This window comes from Haliotis cracherodii, unplaced genomic scaffold (genome assembly GCF_022045235.1).
Source record: "Haliotis cracherodii isolate W230 unplaced genomic scaffold, xgHalCrac1.p SCAF_3, whole genome shotgun sequence".
NCBI classification, from domain to species: Eukaryota; Metazoa; Mollusca; class Gastropoda; order Lepetellida; family Haliotidae; genus Haliotis; species Haliotis cracherodii.
Genome location: NW_027266286.1, coordinates 25,698,076 through 25,719,192, shown reverse-complemented (window position 1 = coordinate 25,719,192; position 21,117 = coordinate 25,698,076). Strand labels below are relative to the sequence as shown.

The window sequence follows — 21,117 nt, the reverse complement described above, 5'->3', positions numbered from 1 at the left end:
AAAGTAATTCTCAGGCACTCCTCATTTCGGCACAGGTGGCCCAGTCGTCTAAGCAGCCGTGATTCGCTGTGCAGAGTTGCATCCTTTGGGTACGCCGGAAACTTATGATTGTGTGTTCAAATCCTGGTTCCCCCCGATTATGTTTCAAGGTTTGTCAGCTGCATACCTCTGCTCATGGGTTTCACCGAAGTGGTGAACGTCTTGAGACCTACATCACTTCGGGCTTTCCTCCCACATTAAGCTGTCACGCCACAATATAACTGGAATACTGTTAAAAGCAGCGTTAAACCAAACTCGCTCATACATTTCATGTCAATTCTTCATGTTTGTTGTTTGTTTAATGCTGCACACAGTAATATGACGGCAGTCTGTTGATGACAGAGTCAGGACCAGACAATCCAATGATGGTCATCATGACATCAATAAGCAATGGGAATACAATGACATCAACCAAGTCAGACAGTCTGAACACCTGTTCTCGTTCGTCACTTCTTACAACAAGCAAGGTTGCTGCAGACCAATTCTCATCCAGACACCATGATGAAATCAAGATAACAATAATCACTACAAGACACACTTTTAAGTTCAAATTGTTTATTGTGTGATATTTTTCTACAGCTTTGTACATATTATGTTTAAGGTATTATTTTCAATTGTGACACAATCAAACACAATAGCACTGGACAGAAGGAAGAAAATCACAAGGGTTAAAGCATCTAGACTGGACAGTTAAAGTGAAAGGGGTTAACACTAGCAGTCACTGTCCATCACTTGCAGCCTTAACCCTTTAACACTTGCTACAAGTGCAATGGTTTTAATGTCAAACATGTAATACCAGTCAGCAGCAGAAGGGTTAAGGTGGGTGACGACACGAGTTCAGCATCGAAGAGCTTCAACATTTTCAGGATTTCCATTAAATACCTATTCTCATCTCACAGAAACGGTCATTAAAGAGGCTGATCCAGGATTTGTAAGGTCGAATGTAAATTTTAAATAACTTCAGTTTCAGATTTGTTTGAAGGGGTTTCACATTTTCTAAATTTTCCCTTCAATTCAGTGAGTGAAGGGCACGTCACAAGATAATTATTCAAAAAGAACAAAAATATTTTCTTTTGTCATAAGGGTCCATGATATTATTACGTGTTATTTTTAAAAGAAGGCTTCAATTCAAACCCCTTGACCATCTTTCAATCCACCACTGTTAAATACATTATCCTTGATAAGTGGTCTTGTTAATTGGCCCTGCTTAGGAAAATAACATAAAGCCTGTTACTCATTGAAAGAAACTGCGGGTCATTTAAAGTTACAAGTTCGTTCTGATTTGCGCTCTGTTCTGGCTTCCTATTGCAATTTCTTTCAGTCCCAGACAGCTGGTCATATACTACAATAGTCAACCACTGACACCATGGTACGTATTTATCTAAACCTCAGTTATTTTCTCCAATAAAAACAACATAATGCTTGAGAGAGAAAATGTTAATGAAATATCAACCTTTTTATCTCCATATACAGAAAGTTTCATCCAAAGTTTGAAACCATTAGCTGCTGTCCTGTGTCCTCAAAATCAGTACATAATATGCAAAAGTGCAATACTGACTTCAACACGTGACTACATTAAACCCCTAAAATTTTGTTTGGACTCTCCCATGAAAACATCTCAAAGAATCCATTTTGAAAATATAGGGTTGAAAGAATTCATGAATATGACAAAGCCAGTGCAAAGTTCAAAAGTCCATCACAATTTTGAATTCATTGGAAATATATTACACAGTGTCCCTTGCTAAAGTGATACAGACAAAAAACAAACCAATTGCCTTGTCTTGGACTTGGTGATCTATGTACAGTTGACCATTCACTTATAACAAGCCATTGTCTCTCAGTAATGTCCAGTCTCAATCTTATCTTTGGGATTCGAATACATACATTTTTTTTACATACAGCTACAGATATTCTATCAAACTTTCAGGGCATAATTTCTTTAAAGACCAACACTTCCTAAGTCTTCGTAAATTCTGACATCATAAAAGCTCACTTAACAGTCACAAATTTCACTCCACTGATGCAAATTGTATAGAAAATTTATTTTTCAGACATGTGAAATAATCCATATAATATATTCATAATACTGTGGGTTCCTCTGCATCCTAGTGTTTTCATGAAAAATGGCAGAAAATCTTTTAATAACATTGATGCCATATGACGTCTTCAGTTAAATCATTTAGAAATTTAACACTCAACATATATTGATAAGAATTTGTATGAATTAATCAACATGCAACATGGAAATTAGTCACTTTACATACAATTACATACTAATTTTCATTTAATCAAATTGAACTTTAACAATTAAACTTCATTCATGCCAGATTTTCAAGACAGCATTACCCTAGCCAGAACAGCGATACCAGGATCCATGTCAAAGTTCAGTTGCTAGTCTACAGAAACGCTATAAAAACATACAAAAGGTATCACATTCCGTTATGGTGTCCAAGGTAATTATAAGAAGAATTATGCAATAAAATGGACCATAGTATGTTGGTAACAATTCATTAACATCCCAATAATCAATAACAATAAAGAAACAATACAGAAACAAGGAAACAAAACCATTCCACACATAGGACGTTGGTGTCAACATTTGCATTCAAGTTGCTGAGATGAATCGAAGACTTGCGATTGATGGACGTGAAACTGACGTGACGCGTCGATATTGACGTCGTCAGTATCAGTGTCGATTTCATCAAGTGCTTGTCACTCTTTGCAATTGATTGACGTGAAACTGACGTGACATGTCGATATTGACTTCGTCAGTGTCAGTGCCGATTTCATCAAGTGCTTGTCACTCTTCTACAGCTGAAACAGCTCAGCCTGACTACGTCATGACTCAAATAGGTAATAAAATATCTAATTCTATTACTACCCCAGCCATTTATTGATGATTATGCAAATCTAACATCCAAACTTTAGAAAGTTTCTCATAAACATAACATGAATTTTCAACATTTCAATATATTATCTGGACAATAAAATAAATAAATCTTGCTGCATGGTTTAATGCACTAAACAACAGACAAAACAACAACACATTCATTGTTTAACAGTCTCACTCGTAAGTACCCCTTTGGTCTGTATTTGTAATTACTTGGTTTACATATTTTTCCAAAGCTACATGGTTGATTGTTGAAATATAGGAAGTTAATAAACAAAATTTAAAACATATTTCAAGAAACAATTGGACACTGGGAACAAAAAAGAGGTGAAGAAGATGTTTTTCTTCCTATTTTGATCAAATCCTTTTAAATATTAAAGAAACTTGTTAAATGAATATGGAAGTAGAAAAATTATCATCATTTGTGAAATTTGGGATCAGAGGATCCGTAAACCAAATATATACAAAAAGACTTAAGCAAATTAGGTTTCTCACAGGTACATAAATAATGATCGTATCAATTATGCTACCGCACTGTTCAAAGGATTGTCAAAATACCCATGTATAAATCGACTTCATGTCATGTCATAAATATAAATGACTTTTCAACTGGACTGCCAAAAGATCATTTCTATCTTTGGAATGTATAAACTTGACCAAGAATGTTCAAGACACAATTACACATGATAATACATCAAAATTCTTTTCAGTGTAAAATGACTCATAGAACTTTTCCAAGTTCCCCAGATGCATTATTGCTGTTGAGATTACAATGAGAAAGCAGTGTATGAAGTAAAACTTTAAAATAAGAAATAAAGCTGACACTAACAAAATAACTAAATAATTAATCAGATTTTTTTTTTGAATTAACTTAATAAACTCTAAAGAATTATAAATATTGCATCCATATGACAATATGTGACATCACAAGTAACACTTCCAACAGTACCATGAGGATTCAAACACAGACCCTGAGTGATCAAACTAACAACAGGGTTAGATATATATGATCCAATATTTGATACCTCTTGTTCCATTTGAAACCTAACACTAACATGCTTTTCAAACTATGTTTCAAAACAATAAAATTGAACTCACTGGCAATATTCATAAACCAAGGTTCACAAAACTGAAATAACAAATCAAATCCTTCAATGTCAGTTCATTATGATACAAATAACAGATAAAATCCACAGCCTGCTTTCTCAGTGAATGCCAACATCTCAATTAATCCCTCTGGCCATTATCAATTCATGCAGACAAATGTATCCACACAACATGATTTGGAGAAATCTCAGCATAGTTTTTCTACACAAGAAAATTAAAAAGATAATGCAATCACTGATTTCTTAGCAAACAAACAAATCAAATATTTAATGAATAAAGAAATCATAAATATGTAGGTATTATTCCGCAAATCGAATATTCACATCTGTTACTTTATCAGCAGTGCTTTATTGTCAAATTGCTATACTGGAGTTTAAAGCCTAAGAGCTGCTAAAATGTACAAACATCTAGCTCTGTCCTATTGTAACTGCACAGATAACAGCTCACACCTACTGCCCAAGCCCTGAGATTACACATAACAGACACATACCCTGTCAAAGACCTATATTCAACACATTATATTTTCTCAGAAACCTCTTTTGTAATTGAACTGCAATTTGTTACATATTACATAATATATTACCTTATTTACCTTGAAGACAGGCCAGTTAATGTTTAGTTCTATACATAATTGCTTACAGATCAGTATGTCAATGGCTCTTGAATTCCAGTCCAAACTCAGGTTCATTTCATGTTTTTTTGTGATATCCTTTCGACAGTGTTTGTTCCTAGTACCATAAAAGTCTCCCTGATCAAAAAGAAAATCATGTAAGACTGTTTTTAAAATCACCATGTTATTTTCCTGTTTTATCTCTCAGATGGCAGAAATTTCTCCAATTCCATCACCAGCCATACACATGGCAAGAGAAGTATCAAAGATAAGTCTGTCCACTCTTGAAATTCACACAACTTCTATTAAAATACAATTTTTTTTACCAGAAAAAAAATCACAAAAATGATTGATCGCCTGATAAAAATTCATTTAACATGATGATAAGAAACATACAAAACAAATATCATAGCTTAACATTATTTATGTTTTTATTAAACACTTAAGGTTGTGTAGTATATATTATGTATACATTAAGTATCACCTGAAAGGTCCCTCGAGTCAAATGGCTAAATTACAAAATGGCTTTACAAGACCACACAACATTTCACCACAGCCATGTACAACCCTAGACAAATGGTATATGCAAACTGAAATTTATTAACAATCAAAACAAAGTCAAAATTTCACGCTCTTGCTTCTACATCCCAACAAATAAACCACTCATCTAACATTACAACTACTTCCTAAGTTTAGCCCTGAAATACTGTGCAAGTCAATAGATTATTGTTTTTACTCCCAGGACAAAATATCTGCAAAGGCAAACAATTCTTAAGTAGTTTCGGAGATAAAGCCAACTTACTATTCATACTTATTCATTTTTCCCAAATATGTAAATAAACACACTTTAAACACACTGCCAAGTATGGCCTACCAATTATATGAACCAGCGTTCGAAATTGGCACTAGTCCTGTAGTCCTTGCCAATCTGCCCAATAGTTAAGGTATCATAAGGACTAGTATAAAAATTGCCATTTTTAAGGGTTTCTGTGTATGTTAGCATTTTAAGGACTAGTGGACTAAAAATGTTAGTTTCCACCCATGTGAACAATAGAATATACTCCTGAAGTGAACATGTCCACATGTGCTGATAGAGTACCATCCTCAACACCCAAGGGAAAGGTGTCTTCACTGTTCCAATACCCCTGCACAAGAGTGTGAGTGAGTATGGTTTTACGCCGCTTTTAGCAATATTCCAGCAATATCACGGTGGGGGGACACCAGAAATGGGCTTCACACATTGTACCCACGTCGGGAATCGAACCCGGGTCTTCGGCGTGACGAGCATACGCTTTAACCACTAGGCTACCCGACCACCCCGCCCCTGGACAAGAGATTGTTGATGAAGAATGAAAAACTTGGCCATATGTTGCAAAGTTTCAGAGGCTACAAAAATTAATAATCTTGGTTCTCAGGCACTGCCCACATCATCACAAAGTTGCACATATTGTTTTTATTTCAATTTAAAAAAACAAACAAACAAAATCCTCAAATATTCCAACAAACAAGTCCAACAGCAGGAATACATTTCCCAGGTTGATTGTACACACCTTTTTATTTGGTTACACAACTGTTTATTTGGTTACATACTATTTTGAACCCCCAAAAAAAGAAGAAAAAAAGACACCGCCCACCCACACATTATTTTCGAAAACCATTGCCTGAGAACCAATTCTTTTATTTTATTAAGCCTCATAAATCAGTGAAAGCATTTCCATCTTTTCACAGATTACAGTGTATGAGTGATTTTGTTTGTACTGCCAATGATTCATCTAAACAAGGCCAGACTTTATTTCAAACTTGGTTTACAAAACCCACTCCAAAAAATTGGAATGAGGAAAAAAATAGAGTTATGTTTTTATGTCAATCAGAAAAAAAACACATTTACTGTTACGATAAATATTATATTATTTCAAATACTATAATTAAATACTGTTGAAAATTTACTTCAAAACTTCAAAACTTCAAAACACCACAAATTATGAAGAATCAGTATTCCTAGTGCTACACTACCTACCGGTATTAAGCATTTTGGGGAAATCCAAACAAATATTAGAAATTGGAAATTTTATTTTCGCATTTTTTCAACCTACCAGCTGAGTGCTTGGGTAAAAAATCCATAAAAAAAAAAAAAAAGAAGCCTGGCCTAATTTAATGCTTGGACTTAGTGGGCAAATGGTTGAGAGTGCATGTAATGATTTCTACAGTACTGCGGTATGGGTCAGATGCTACACTCATCAAACAGCTACTACAATTGGTCTTCAATTTTTTCTCTTTTTTTACATACATACCCTGGTTCTACTGTAGCCACCCCACCCTCTTTTTAGGTACCTCTTATTAAAAGCATGGCAGATTCAGGGAACAGTTTTTAAGTATCTTCCATCGAAAACATGCAATGAGTATGATAGATTGTCATTCTTGTGTATGTACAGCCCATGGGTGTTGTAAAACAACATGGAGACTTGACTACCACATGTAATCTAAGAGTAATCAGGTAATATGAAAGAACTCTTTTAATATTATTTAATATGCTTTGGATTGGGAATGTGAGTACAGTGTTCAACCAAGGAATGAAACACCATTGGAAAGGTTTTGTAAATATGCATACATTCAGATAATGTGAACTTACTTTCTTGGAAGGAAAAAATAAGTAAACATCCGCTTTGATTCCAATCCCATTGAACTCTGACAAAGTTCCCTTTAAAAGTGACACCATCTTCTGACATACAGACTATGATCTCACAGATTCCACGCCATAGAATGTCAAAAGTATTGCCGAAAAAACATGATAGAGAAAGATGAAAAGACATGTCATCCATAGGCAATCCCTTTCCTCATAATGGAATGTCTTCCACAACAGAATTTACAAAACTAGAAGCATCTATATACAACATAAATAATTTAAATCAGCTCCATAAGTTATGTCATTGCTGTACATGTGGCAAATTATACATATTTAAATAGAGAACAGCGTTCCCTGCCAAGATCATGGCTACCTGGGTCACTGCGACCCAGGTCTTGGCTACACAGGTCATCGCGACCTTTCTCTCCTTCCTAATATTGCACGGACGTGTTCACCCTTCACCTTAGAACAACCAAACACCAGGATTTCTAGGGCCACTATCGGATGATGGAGGCAAATGAGCACACAACCAATTCATGTAATACAACACAGTAGAGTTACGTCCCTTGCCAGGGTAATATTAATACTACGTCTACACCTACTATTGCACTGGGGATGCAAACCGAGATAGAAATATAGTATTATAAAAGTAAACTTAACATATGGTACATAGTTTACATCTGTGTTGATTAGGGAATGGAATAAATAAGTCAAAAATAGGTCAGCAAGGTGTACGACCGAATCACATTGTGCCGATTCCGTGGTCTCAACATACTCCAACCAGAACTCCGAACTGACGAGTGTGAAATGTTGAGCAGCATTGGGCCCAGATCCTAGAGGTATTTGTCCATAGACAGCCTGCGAACATGCCGTCACACTACTCCAAGCTCATCAACACATGCAGCTCTCCCAATCGTTAATCAGTCGTTATCCAATCATTGATCAATCATTGCACAAGGGCTGTCCTGTATCTCCCGTATCTTCGACTGCCACAGCTCTGACAGTGGCAGTGTGGCATGTGTATGTGCTTGACTGCAGCCTACGAATTAATGTACGGGGTACCACAGTGCCTGTTTCCATGGTAACATGGCGCGAGTATCCACAGTAACAATCTCTAGCCTGGGTTGGCGGGCGGGGCAAGGTCTGTGTCACTCTGTCTAGAACTGGTACCACTTTTTGTCCTTGTATCTGCTCATGATCTGGTGTGCTGCTTGAGCGAAACTCTCCGCCTGGGACAACATTTGGGCTGACTTGTCATCTAGGTCGCCAATCTTCTCTCCTCTCTCCACCAAAGCCTGTACAGATAAATATAGTTTGGTTCAGAACAAAATGTTGGACCTAAAAGGAATCATGGTGTTCTTGAGGTGTTCAGCTATTGAAGCTGAATCAAGGAACAAACCAAGACTGATCCTCCTATTTAATTAATGACCCCTGAATCGCGATATCTTTGTATGTCAGAAAGTGAAAACCCCTCCTCATAGTTCCAGTAGGTGAACTTCAAAAACAGCCTATCGGTAATGACACTTCTAAATTCTCAGTACGATTGAGTGCGAGTGAAATAATTAGAAAAGCATACAATATCTGATTTCTGAATCTTGAAGAAAATGAATGTACACAGGCAGTTCAGAGGGTTGAATGGTTGGGTTGTTGTTTTACGCCGCAGCCAGCAATATTCCAGCTATATGACGGCTGTCTGTAAATAATTGAATCTGGACCAGACAATCCAGTGATTAATATCATGAGCATCGATCCACGCAATTGGGATTGTGATGACATTCATCAACCAAGTCAGCACGTCTGATCACCCTATCCCTTTAGTCTCCTCTTGCGACAAGCATAGTCGTAAGAGGCGACTAATGGGATCGGGAATCATGGGGGTCACCAAAGTAATACACATATTATTGGAGGAAGGTCACAAAAATAAATAAACAGCCGGTGCCTAATGTCGACTCACCATCCTGGCCCGAGCGATCTCTCCCCCGATGGCCCCACTCTGTGCCTGCAGGTGCTGCAGCCCACTCCCAGGCACATGCTTAGCCAGGCCCTTCGATGCCTTCCCACTGTTCTCCCCAACTGAAACACAAACATAGCTTGGTCATCCACAGATTTATCTAGACCTGCTCAGAGGCAGGTTTTCTGCAGCAAATGTCATTAAATAATAATGTTTTAAGATTTAGTTTAAAAAATCCCAGTTTTGAACAAAATAATGATTTTTTCCCCAATTTTCCTGCCTCGGGCAGCTTAACACGTTGGATAAATCCCTGTTCTCAAACAACTAGGGTCATGTGGAGTACACGTCCATTTAGATCATAAATCATCCTAAGCCTTCGAAATTCATGCTAGTCAGTTAGCCCAAGACTATGTCCACGTCACCCTGGAAGCGTCTTCCATGTAGGGCAGATTTCATTCGCCAGAACAGGAAATAGACACTGGGGGCTAAGTCTGGGCTGTACAGTTAAATCACCCACCCTACAGCACAGACTTAACCGACAGTGACTTTTTCCTGTTCCGGCCAATCTGCAGATTTCTATAAAAGTGGTATTAAAAGCTTGAAAGACAAAGGGAATAAGTGTATTGAGGTGAAGGGAGATTATATTGAAAAATAAAAGTTCAAGGATATTCTGCGACTTGGTTTTATATTTAAGTTGCAAAACTTAATGAACGCCCCTCGTATATCGTGACACCTACATAGCTCCTCCCTGTCTAGTGTCGAGGGCCCTCCGCTGAACAGGTTCTTGAAGAACCCCTGCTTCGGTGCATCAGGAGTCTCACAGGCCAGGAACAAGTCCCCGAGCATGTCATTTAATGTTTCACTGAAAGAAGAAATACACACTCAGGTCAAAGAGTGTAAACAACAATAACATTATATTTTTTAAACAACTCACATTTAACTTTCTCATGTTAGACTTGAGACAAACATACTGTGCTTTCAATGTACAACTGTGAGTTCGGTTCTACAGATAACTTAACCTATCTGAGACAGAATCCTTATTTCCTAATCAATCCAAACAGCACTCTCGGCTTAAGATATAAGGCTAAGCAGATGTGGTCAGATGGAGCTCAAAAGTGATGGTGATGTACATTGTCAAATGCTAGAAAAAGGCCATTTTATGGATTTCAAACGACAGGTTCAAATACCGTATTCGACATAATAAGCGCCCCGCTCTAATAAGCGCCCATGGCAATATTTACTAATATATTGGCAAGTGAACAATCCCAATTAGCACCCCTTCTGATTGATCAATGTACACAAGACTTATTTATTCGTGTATAATACGCACTCGTGTGTTACATGCACCCTTAATTATGGGCAATTATACAGTATATAAACAGTTCAGGCCGTCAGCATAAACCACGAAATTTATCTTTCCACTCTGTTTTTTCTTACCAAAATAATATTCTAATAAGAGCCCCCTATTTTTAACTTTGAGAGCGCCATGGGCGCTTATTACGTCGAATACAGTACGTGTAATTTATTCACTCTGGACAGGGAAACCGGTGACTGAAAACATGAACCATGATCTACACCATCTGCACACAATGACACAGTGCGCAAAGCGTGACGACCCAAACCTATTTAGTCGCCTTCTATGATCAGGGATTCCATGTGCTAGGACCAATTCTAACTTGGACCTCCTTAACATAATATATCCCAGGAAAGGGCTTCCCTCCTGTCATGTTCTGTTCATTTGGTTTATCATAACAGTTTAGTATCTTCTGCAAAACTTATATTCCCTCATCAGGATTTTACACAACGCAGAAATGTGCATTCTGTATGCACAAATGTATATTGCATCCTTGTGGAATTAAAGAATAATATTCACTGTACCCAATTCTTGACAAGAGTGAGTGAGTTGGGTTTAACGCTGCTTTTAACAGTATTCCAGTTATATCAAGGTATGTCAGCTTCATGTGGGAGGAAAGCCCAAAGTGATGCAAGTCTCAGACATTTACCACTTCGGTGAAAGGAAAGGTTTGATCTTAGCTTTTGCAAAATGTATTTAGAAACACGAATAAAACAATCTGGTCCTGCATACACTGAAGTTGCCTGAAGTTTCATCTTTATTCAAACATGTAAAAGTCAGAAGAAATGGGTGCATAGTCAGAAAGAAATGCGAACATTAATGAGTTGAAGTGTAACCATGGAGTTCTAGATAATTTTGTCATTAAGCAATATATCAGGTGATAAACCACAGGTCCGCGTAGTCCTACTCTGTACCCACCCGACCCGATTACCCGTCCCAGCCCTAAAGTATGTACTGTCCACACAGAAAGTCAATGCGATCATAGAAATCAATTCGAAATATGCAAAATTCAAACACTACTCTACTGAAGTCGAGATTTACCTAATATCAGCAGAATAGGTTATTTTCTGAACCTCCGTCGGGGAACACAGATACAAGGCATGACCACTGTTGCTAAAGCAGAATGTTCTGGCTACCCTGAAAACAAACAAAAACACATGAGAACCATATCATAAGACTGGTCAGGGTTAGAAACTAACAGTTTTTGTCCACTAATCCTTATAATGATAACATATAGCAAAACCCTTAAAATGGGCCAATTTCTACTAGTCCTTAGAATACCTTTACTATTGGGCAGTTTGGTAAGGACTATAGGTCTAGTGCCAATTTCTAACACTGCTGGTGGTGTCACCAGTGTTGCAACTATTTCTGTCCATGACACGATGGCAATATTGAAGGCAGGCCAGACAGTTGGCAGTCAACATCTTTGCTATCCAGAGCAATACAAAATAGGGAGTCCTGGGAACCTTGAGATTAGCTGTTCTAGTATTAGAATATTGCCAGCATTTAAATCTTACTTTGTAACATTAGGGTTATGGTGAGGTGAGGTGAAATGGGGTTTAACGACTCGTCCAAGATTATTGCATTTATAGTGTGTGCTTGCACTAGGTTGGACTAATGCCGATTTGGAGGTTATGCAGTGGACTGTATGCAATGGTTCAATGGAGGCTATGTAGTGGACTGTATGTAATGGTTCAATGGAGGTTATGTAGTGGAGGTTATTAGCAAGATGTACCTGTAGTCTGTGAGGGGCAGGAAGTCCACGTCTAGGATCGGCTTCAGACTTGGGAGACTGAATGCCATAATATGACCATTTGCTACATAACACATCAGGCACACGCTATCTGTAACACAGGATAACATGAAATGTACATTCTGTCCAGTTAATACATTAATATTTAAAGTCACAAATAAACAAACTCTTAAAATAAAGCTTACAAGAGACAATTCCCATAAATGATGATTACGTCTGCACTTCTTAAGAAGGTAATGGACAGAGACAGGTTTGTTCCAGTAATCAGGGAGAGAATGTCTTTGCATTTGTAATGAATTATCTCGCATCCATTGCTGCTTTTGGCTTGAAATGCAATGCAGGTGGTCTTTTTTTAATTCAACTTCCATATTTAGAATATTCCATATAAATAAGTAAATCCACCCCACTTTTAGTTTTAGATATTCTTCAAATATTTTGCAAGTTTGATAATGAACTAACACCTTGTCTCTGGAACGAACAAAAACAGTTGTTCCATTATCTTATTAAAACATAATGAAAAAAGGAGCCCACAGACACTCTTCATTTTCGCAAGTGCAGTAATCTACAAATACAAACTACAAATAATATAGATCTAGACTTGCATATTTTGCATTGGATTTATTTGTTTCAGGGTCAATATGACTAAATAGGAGGATGGCTCAACTGTGAAGTCCACAATGAGGAGACATGTATACACAATGCTCAATAAGTATGTGGGTCCAGATTTGGGGTATTGGTCACGGACATGGGGAGGCACACCCACTTTTAGAAACAAACATAACAAAAAAACAAACACAAAACACAATCATTTCATGAATGATTAGCATTCTTCTGGTATGATTAATGTTAAGTGCAATCCCTATGAACAAAATGCTGTATCTCCACTTAATAGTTTCTGTTCTCTGACCCATAATTAGCCCCTGATCTCGTCAAATTTAATAACCAAAATAACCAAAATTGCACTTAATTTGACAAAGCACTGTCAGGGCACCAAACTTGGTCAAAATCCATCACAAGTTGTTCCAGATACTATCTAGTTGGTTGGTTGGTTTGTTTGTTATTTAACGCCGCACCCAGCAATATTCCAGCTATATGACAGCAGTCTGTAAATAATCGAGTCTGGACCAGACAATCCAGTGATTGATATCACAAGCATCGATCCACGTAATTGGGATCTATGACATGCATCAACCAAGTCAGTGAGCCTGACCACCCGATCCCGTTAATCGCCTTTCATGACAAGCATAATCACCTTTTACGGCAAGCATGGGTTGCTGAAGACCTATTCTACCCGGGAATCTTCACGGGTCCGCGATACTGTCTGGAAACTACAAATGACTATAACTGCTACTTTCAAAACAACTGATTCCAGCATACTAGGACAATATACAAAGCATACCTCTAACAGCCACCACTTCAGCTCGCACAACAAAAGAAGTCTCTGTAATTTTCACTTTGTAAGCACATGTTTGTGATGGAAGGGACATAACTCTTCCCTGCTTCTCAGAACAGATGATGACAAACTGGCGATCGCTCATCTCTGTTGATGATGTTGGAGATATTCGTGGTTTATTTGATAATGACATTTGCCCTGAAAATAAAACATGTTTGATTATTTATTTGAAAATTCCAAAGTACCTGGGAAGAAAACTGATATTTTGTCACAAATCACTATATGGTTGATTTATGTCTTTGAGTTCAACTCTAACAAACATGCTGATAAAGTAACAATGAAAAAAGCAACTGATAACCCTCAATCTAAGATGGGGGGATTGAGTATGGTTTTACGCCGCTTTTAGCAATTTTCCAGCAATATCACGGCGGGGGACACCAGAAATGGGCTTCACACTGTACCCATGTCGGAAATCAAACCCGGGTCTTCGGCATGACGAGCAGCGCTTTAACCTATTGGATACCCGACCGCCCCAATCTAAGATGGAACAGAAACGAAGCACCTAGGGCAGTGCCCAGACGAAAATAGGGCACTCATGAAGGCTTGTTTTGTTTGTTTGTTTATTGTTTAACGCCGCACTCAGCAATATTCCAGCTATATGAAGGAGGTCTGTAAATAACCAAGTCTGGACCAGACAATTCAGTGACTGACATCATGAGCATCGATCCACGCAATCGGGACGATGACATGTATCAACCAAGTCAGCGAGCCTGGCCAACCGATCCCGCTAGTCGCCTCTTACGACAAATATAATCGCCTTTTACCGCAAGCATAGGTTGCTGAAGACCTATTCTACCCCGGATCTTCACGGGTCGGATTTGAGTAATATTAATGTAAATTTGAGCATCATATTAGTGCTGAGTAATACAAATCACACACACACAAAGTGTAAATTTGGAATAATTTTGTTCAAGTTTATCCAGGATAAAAAAAATTAAAATAATGGCCTAGGCAGTTTAAATTGTGAGTGGTACTAATTCTAAGCAAGCATGGAGCTCGTTTAGTGAGGCTCACCACCGTTCAGATAATTATTTCAGTTACATGACAACACAAAGAGTTTAATTTGGGAGGAATTTCGATAATATCACCAGTAATAGACCAACAAGCATGAGTATCGTGTTGACAGACAATGGCTCATAATCACGGATTCGAACCCGCAACCAGCGGATCCTGGAACACAACTCTGCAAAGCAAAGCGCCATGCCTCAGACCACTGGGCCCCTGGTGCCTCCCTAACAGGAGATATAGCAGGACATTAAATTTACTATAAACTAAAAGACAGCAACATAAGTTACTTTGTATGCCAATATTACTATTTTTGAGAGCCTTCTCATTGCTATCTCGGTTCTCTCTCTGCGGTGACTCTTTCCAGGTCTCGGACACTGATGGTATCAACACGCCATTACAGTCCAGAAACGACATCGCTAATATTGCTCCTTTTAAGCGGAAGATTGTCCCTGAAATGATCAAATAAGTTTAAGTATTATGTGTCACTACAACATTATACAGCGACAAGATTGAAGTACTGTCAATCCATTTTTCAACGTATGCTTAATTCTCAGAAAGTTGTTATATCATCATCAATTCTTCATGGTTCATTGTTTGGACAAGACAATCTAGTGATTGATATCAAGAGCATCATTCCACACAATTAGTATACGATGACATGCATCAACCAAGTCAGCACCTACTCCAAGACTAGACACTCGGTATGCACTATCACTAGACGGGACAGTCAGTATGCCCCATCCTAGACCAGACAGTCAGTATGCCCCACGCTAGACCAGACAGTCAGTAAGACCCACGCTAGACCAGACAGTCAGTATGACCCACGCTAGACTGGACAGTCAGTATGCCCAACCCTAGGCCAGACAGTCAGTATGACCCACGCTAGACTAAACAGTAAGTATGACCCACGCTAGACCAGACAGTCAGTATGCCCCACCCTAGACCAGACAGTCAGTATGCCCCACCCTAGACCAGACAGTCAGTATGCCCCACTCTAGAATATACAGTCAGTATGCACTCTCACTAGACCAGTCAGTATCACTATCACTAGACTAGATCAATAGTATGCCCCACCCTAGACTAGACAGTCAGTATGCACTATCACGAGACCAGGTAATCAGTATGCACTAGCATGAGACCAGATAGTCAGTATGCACTATCACGAGACCAGATAGTCAGTATTCACTATCACGAGACCAGACAGTCAGTATGCCCCACCCTAGACCAGATAGTCAGTATGCACCTACCACTTGGGGACACAATGACTGGCTGTGTCAGCCTCTGTTCCCCTGTGGGAGGCAGATTCAACACTATCACAATGACTGAGCCCAGGCTTGTTCCCACCCACAGGCATGGGCACGTGAAGTTGTCTGCAAGAAACACAAACATGTGAAACAAAATGTCAAACACATCCAATTCAATTCTATGAACCTAAACCAAGAGCAAGTAACTAAAGATTCATAGTTACTCAAAGAAATCATTTAGTTTCATTGGTAAACAAAATGTTAAAAGAAAGCTTTATTGAAACCAAAGTCATATTTATTTTATAAAGCGTACAGAAAGAGACACTTTTTCAAACAAATCAATCTTCAGTTGAATTTTCTTTTGCTTTGAGAAAATAAACAATACCAACAATTACAAATATACTTTTGAATTATGAAAAAAAAATTGAGAGCTGCAGAAACAACATAAAATGTAGTGAGAAAATAAGGAAATTGGAGTATCCAAAATGGTTTGTTTTCTTTGTTTGTTGTTTAACGCCGCACTCAGCAATATTCCAGCTATAAGACAGCGGTCTGTAAATAATCGAGTCTGGACTAGACAATCCAGTGATTGATATCATGAGCATCGATCCACATAATTGGGATACGATGATATGCATCAAACAAGTCAGGAGCCTGATCACCCGATCCCGAAAATCTCCTCTTACAACAAGCATAGTCGCCTTTTACGGCAAGCATGGGTTGCTGAAGACCTATTCTACCCCGGATCTTCACGGGTCATTTTGACAAAATTGACCTGTGCAGAAACAACATGTAGGACGTAGTGAGGAAATTGAGGAAATTTGAGTATCCAAAATGATAATCACTTCCATGCTTTCAAATAGACAAAATAGAACTTAAAACAACACAAACACGCAAAGCTTTAGATATGTATGGCAACACAAAATATTAGCTCACAATCATTCAAGCACCGAAAAAAGGAAATAATCCCAAACTAGGGCTGCAGGCCACCTGTGAATCTTCTCCCTCAGCTCATAGTTGAACCTCAAAGATTTCAGTCAGCTATTCACATAAGGAATCGGAACCCTGACAGTATTAAGTCGAGAAGATATCCATTGTAGATGAAGTAGGTAAAAAGAGAATTTGTACAGTGACAGTCTCCACACACAAGGCAAACAAGGCACTGTCAACCAGATTTCAATAGTCAGTGAGCAACCAAATGTTATTTTAAGCAAAACGGTATTATTCCAGCTGTATCGTGTACAATCACAATAAAATACTGGGGTCCGGTTATACTCTGGGCACGACATAGGGGTGACAAGCATGGGGTACTGGAGACCGGTTATACTCTGGGCACCACATAGGGGTGACAAGCATGGGACACTGGGGTCCGGTTATACTCTGGGCACCACATAGGGGTGACAAGCATGGGGTACTGGGGACCGGTTATACTCTGGGCACCACATAGGGGTGACAAGCATGGGGTACTGGGGTCCGGTTATACTCTGGGCACGACATAGGGGTGACAAGCATGGGGTACTGGAGAACGGTTACACTCGGGGCACCACATAGGGGTGACAAGCATGGGGTACTGGGGACCGGTTATACTCTGGGCACGACATAGGGGGGACAAGCATGGGGTACTGGGGTCCGGTTATACTCTGGGCACGACATAGGGGGGACAAGCATGGGGTACTGGGGTCCGGTATATACTCTGGGCACGACATAGGGGTGACAAGCATGGGGTACTGGGGACCGGTTTTACTCTGGGCACGACATAGGGGTGACAAGCATGGGGTACTGGGGACCGGTTATACTCTGGGCACCACATAGGGGTGACAAGCATGGGGCACAGGGGACTGGATATACTCTGGGCACCACATAGGGGTGACAAGCATGAGGTAATGGGGACCGGATATACTCTGGGCACCACATAGGGGTGACAAGCATGGGGTACCGGGGACCGGATATACTCTGGGCACCACATATGGGTGACAAGCATGGGGCACTGGGGACCGAATATTCTCTGGACATCACACAGGGGTGACAAGCATGAGTTACTGGGGACTGGTTATACTCTGGGCACAACATAGGTGTGACAAACATGGAGCACTGGGGACAGGTTCTACCTGAAATGTCCACGGATTAAGTATTTGATCAGAGACTATAAGGCAGTCATGACATCCAAAGAAATTTAACCAATCAATAAAACCTCTCTCAATTCCTCAAGTCAGGATGGTGTTTCTGCAGTTTATCATGTCACTACTCAACCTACAGTACCCGTAATCCTTGAAATTCGAAGTTGTTACATCAGCCCCTTTGCTCACCAAACCCACCGAGCTCCACTGGCATGGCGGTAACATTGAAAGATCTAAAACTCAAAATGATAATTTCCAAAGATGCAAATCAGCCACAACTTTGATAGTTTCCCTGTGGAGACTTCAGACATACAATACCTGAAGCCGAGCCCAACACATACAGCCACACAAGCAGTGAGCGACACAGGCACCAGCCACAGAACACATTCAGATTAGTAATCCTGATAGCGACCTTCTCTACCTGTTTTCCGGGTATACGAGTCAGCAAACATCAAGGACTGGATGGCTTCTTTCGAAACATTCTCCAGGCTAGACATGCTGGAACTCCGAGATCGTGAAAACGAAACGCCGTCCGATTTATCTGTCGAACATAATCAACATGGTGATGCATAGAGGAATTTGGTTTTAAGAATGCGTATTTCAGCTGGAAGGGGTCTCAAAGTTGTAGCATTTATTAAGCAAGTCAATGTGATTATATTGTCATATTACAAGTAATAGTATTTGTGGTAGTGTTTAAAACAGAAGATCACCAGCTTAAAATTGCCTTCGAAAGACATTCAAGAGCTGATATTTTTGTAAATGTTACTGAATGAATATATTGATAGATTATGCATTAGGGAAGCAGTTTACACTAATTTGAAGATGCTGGTATTGAAGTGCAAAGATGAAAATGGAGAAAAAATCAACACATCACAACATTTTCAAAATGTGGACATAGGACAAATATTTTGAAACCCCTTGTCATATACATGTCACACAAAAATCAGCCACATAAAATTAATTCCACCAACTTGCAGTAATTTCATAATCCCATAAGTAACACAATTTCAAATAGAATTTAAAGGATGTTTTTCTCAAATTTGCAGTGCAAATGGAATGAGAATATATTTCACTTTAAAGTAATTTAAAGTGACATTTTAAATCAAGTTTGCATTGCAAATGGAATGAGAATACTTATAAAAGATTTAAAGAATTTATCAGCCAAAAATACATTTTAAAACCATAATATTATAAATTTCATTTGAATTATATGGAACATTAAACATCAAATGAGACATATTTCAGTACTAAGTAGAAAGCAGTATCTTGGATGACACTGCCATGTTGAAACTAGGTGTACAAATTGATAAACAGGATATGACTCTCCAAGTGTAGTGTTGATCAGAATATGTTGGCTGGATTTCCATCTTATAGACACAGTTGTCTGAGAAACATCTTCATTTAATTGCTGCAGTTTCATAATGTATTTTTGTGAGGGGAGAAAATAATTGGTTTTAACCAATGACTTTGAAAGAACCAGTTGTACTCAATTAATTTGTGGGTTCCCAGTATACACAAGTGACAGATTTATCCCCCTTTGACAAGTTTGGCTCCCGATTTTAAATTGTGGTTGCTTCAAATAAACAACACACTGAAGATCATTTCTGGAATGAAAGGTTTCTAATTGTTGCCTTGTTTAGTGACCATGTTTTAAATTGGGCAATACAGCTGTTTTGTTTACACGCCATGTTGGATTTGATCACAGTGTTCTGTAGGCTATCATTACAGAGTTAGAAAGAAGGCATGGAAACCAATGATTTCCTGTCATTACCCTCATGCTAAGTCTCCAGATTCAAATACCTTAGCAGCAAAATCAGAGTAGTGAAGGTTTTCATTCTATCTTATATTTCTTTAGTATGTTACAATTAACATACTATAAAGGCAAACTTAATCGGATATGCCATATGCCCAAGGCTTGAAGTATGCAAAGATGGGGCGGGGGGCATGGAGACAGGGGGTAGGTTCTGTGAACCTTATATATCACTGATTGACTTTCATCTGATAGTGAAGTGAACAAATCCAAACAATTACTTTTCAAAAGGCAAGTGAGTGAGTGAGTGAGTTTGGTTTTACACCGCTTTTAGCAATATTCCAGCAATATCACAGCGGGGGACACTAGAAATGGGCTTCACACACTGTACCCATGTCGGGAATCGAACCCGGGCCTTTGCAAACGCTTTAACCACAAAGCTACCCGACCGCCCCTCAAAGGCAAGTATGATGCACATGGAAGGACTTGCATATAAACTTCCAGTTGTATAAATACAATCGGACCAATATTTTTAGACAAAAACAATTTTTAAAGATGGTTTCAAACGCAACAACTGAACAAAATTCTGAAAATAGGTAAATTTGGTAGATATGATTAAAATTTGCACAAATTTAATTCAGTGTATTAAGAAGTATCTCACAATTTAGGAATGCTAAAATAATGAACAAAGCTTGAATTAGTGAGGAGAGAGCTTCATTTTATTGACCTGTTGTACTTTACTTTATGACGTACCCTCTTCAGCTTAACTTGGACATACCAACTATCAGTTCATCCCAAGTAATTCTGGCCAACTGCATACATAGATGCCCCCAAAACAAGTATATTTATTTTTTTCAGCCATAATTATAATGCTGTTAATTTCATGAGTGTCTTCCAAAGTCAATACACTTATGAGAACATTTCCTGAAAATAGAATCTTTTGTATTATGAAACTGCAGCATAACAACCATATATAATGACACATCACCTCTATGAAACGACAAGTGCCATTGCATCACACCTGTAATCAACAGGTGCATCCAGGTGAACAACAGGTAATGAGAGCTATCAACATGCTTGGAGGAGGTGATATGAGTTTTACAACTTCTGGTGGTCCATCAAGTTCATTCCACTTTCTTGTCAACAATATCAAGAGGATCTGTTAGGGTTTTTCCAGATGACTGGGCCTGGATGTACTGCGATTTACCAAATGACATT

At 38.7% G+C, this 21,117-nt stretch overlaps 1 protein-coding gene across 11 annotated transcripts in view; it reads right to left on the bottom strand.

Moving 5' to 3' along the window:
- Window positions 1-591: 591 nt before the first annotated feature.
- The window catches only part of LOC139474163 (syntaxin-binding protein 5-like), a 142,374-nt gene continuing 121,848 nt past the window's right edge, over window positions 592-21,117 (bottom strand). For 6 of the 11 annotated variants that reach the window (XM_071257050.1, XM_071257054.1, XM_071257057.1 and 3 more), the window contains 9 exons: window positions 18,562-18,690; window positions 16,036-16,158; window positions 15,076-15,237; window positions 13,727-13,918; window positions 12,310-12,418; window positions 11,616-11,711; window positions 9,958-10,082; window positions 9,224-9,342; window positions 592-8,564 (listed from right to left, as the gene is read on the bottom strand). In XM_071257050.1, coding sequence (XP_071113151.1) covers window positions 8,427-8,564; window positions 9,224-9,342; window positions 9,958-10,082; window positions 11,616-11,711; window positions 12,310-12,418; window positions 13,727-13,918; window positions 15,076-15,237; window positions 16,036-16,158; window positions 18,562-18,690 — 1,193 coding nt within the window. In that variant the 3' untranslated portion in view covers window positions 592-8,426. The remainder of the gene's footprint in view (window positions 8,565-9,223; window positions 9,343-9,957; window positions 10,083-11,615; window positions 11,712-12,309; window positions 12,419-13,726; window positions 13,919-15,075; window positions 15,238-16,035; window positions 16,159-18,561; window positions 18,691-21,117) is intronic. The other 5 variants (XM_071257052.1, XM_071257056.1, XM_071257061.1 and 2 more) reach the window with 3 other exon arrangements.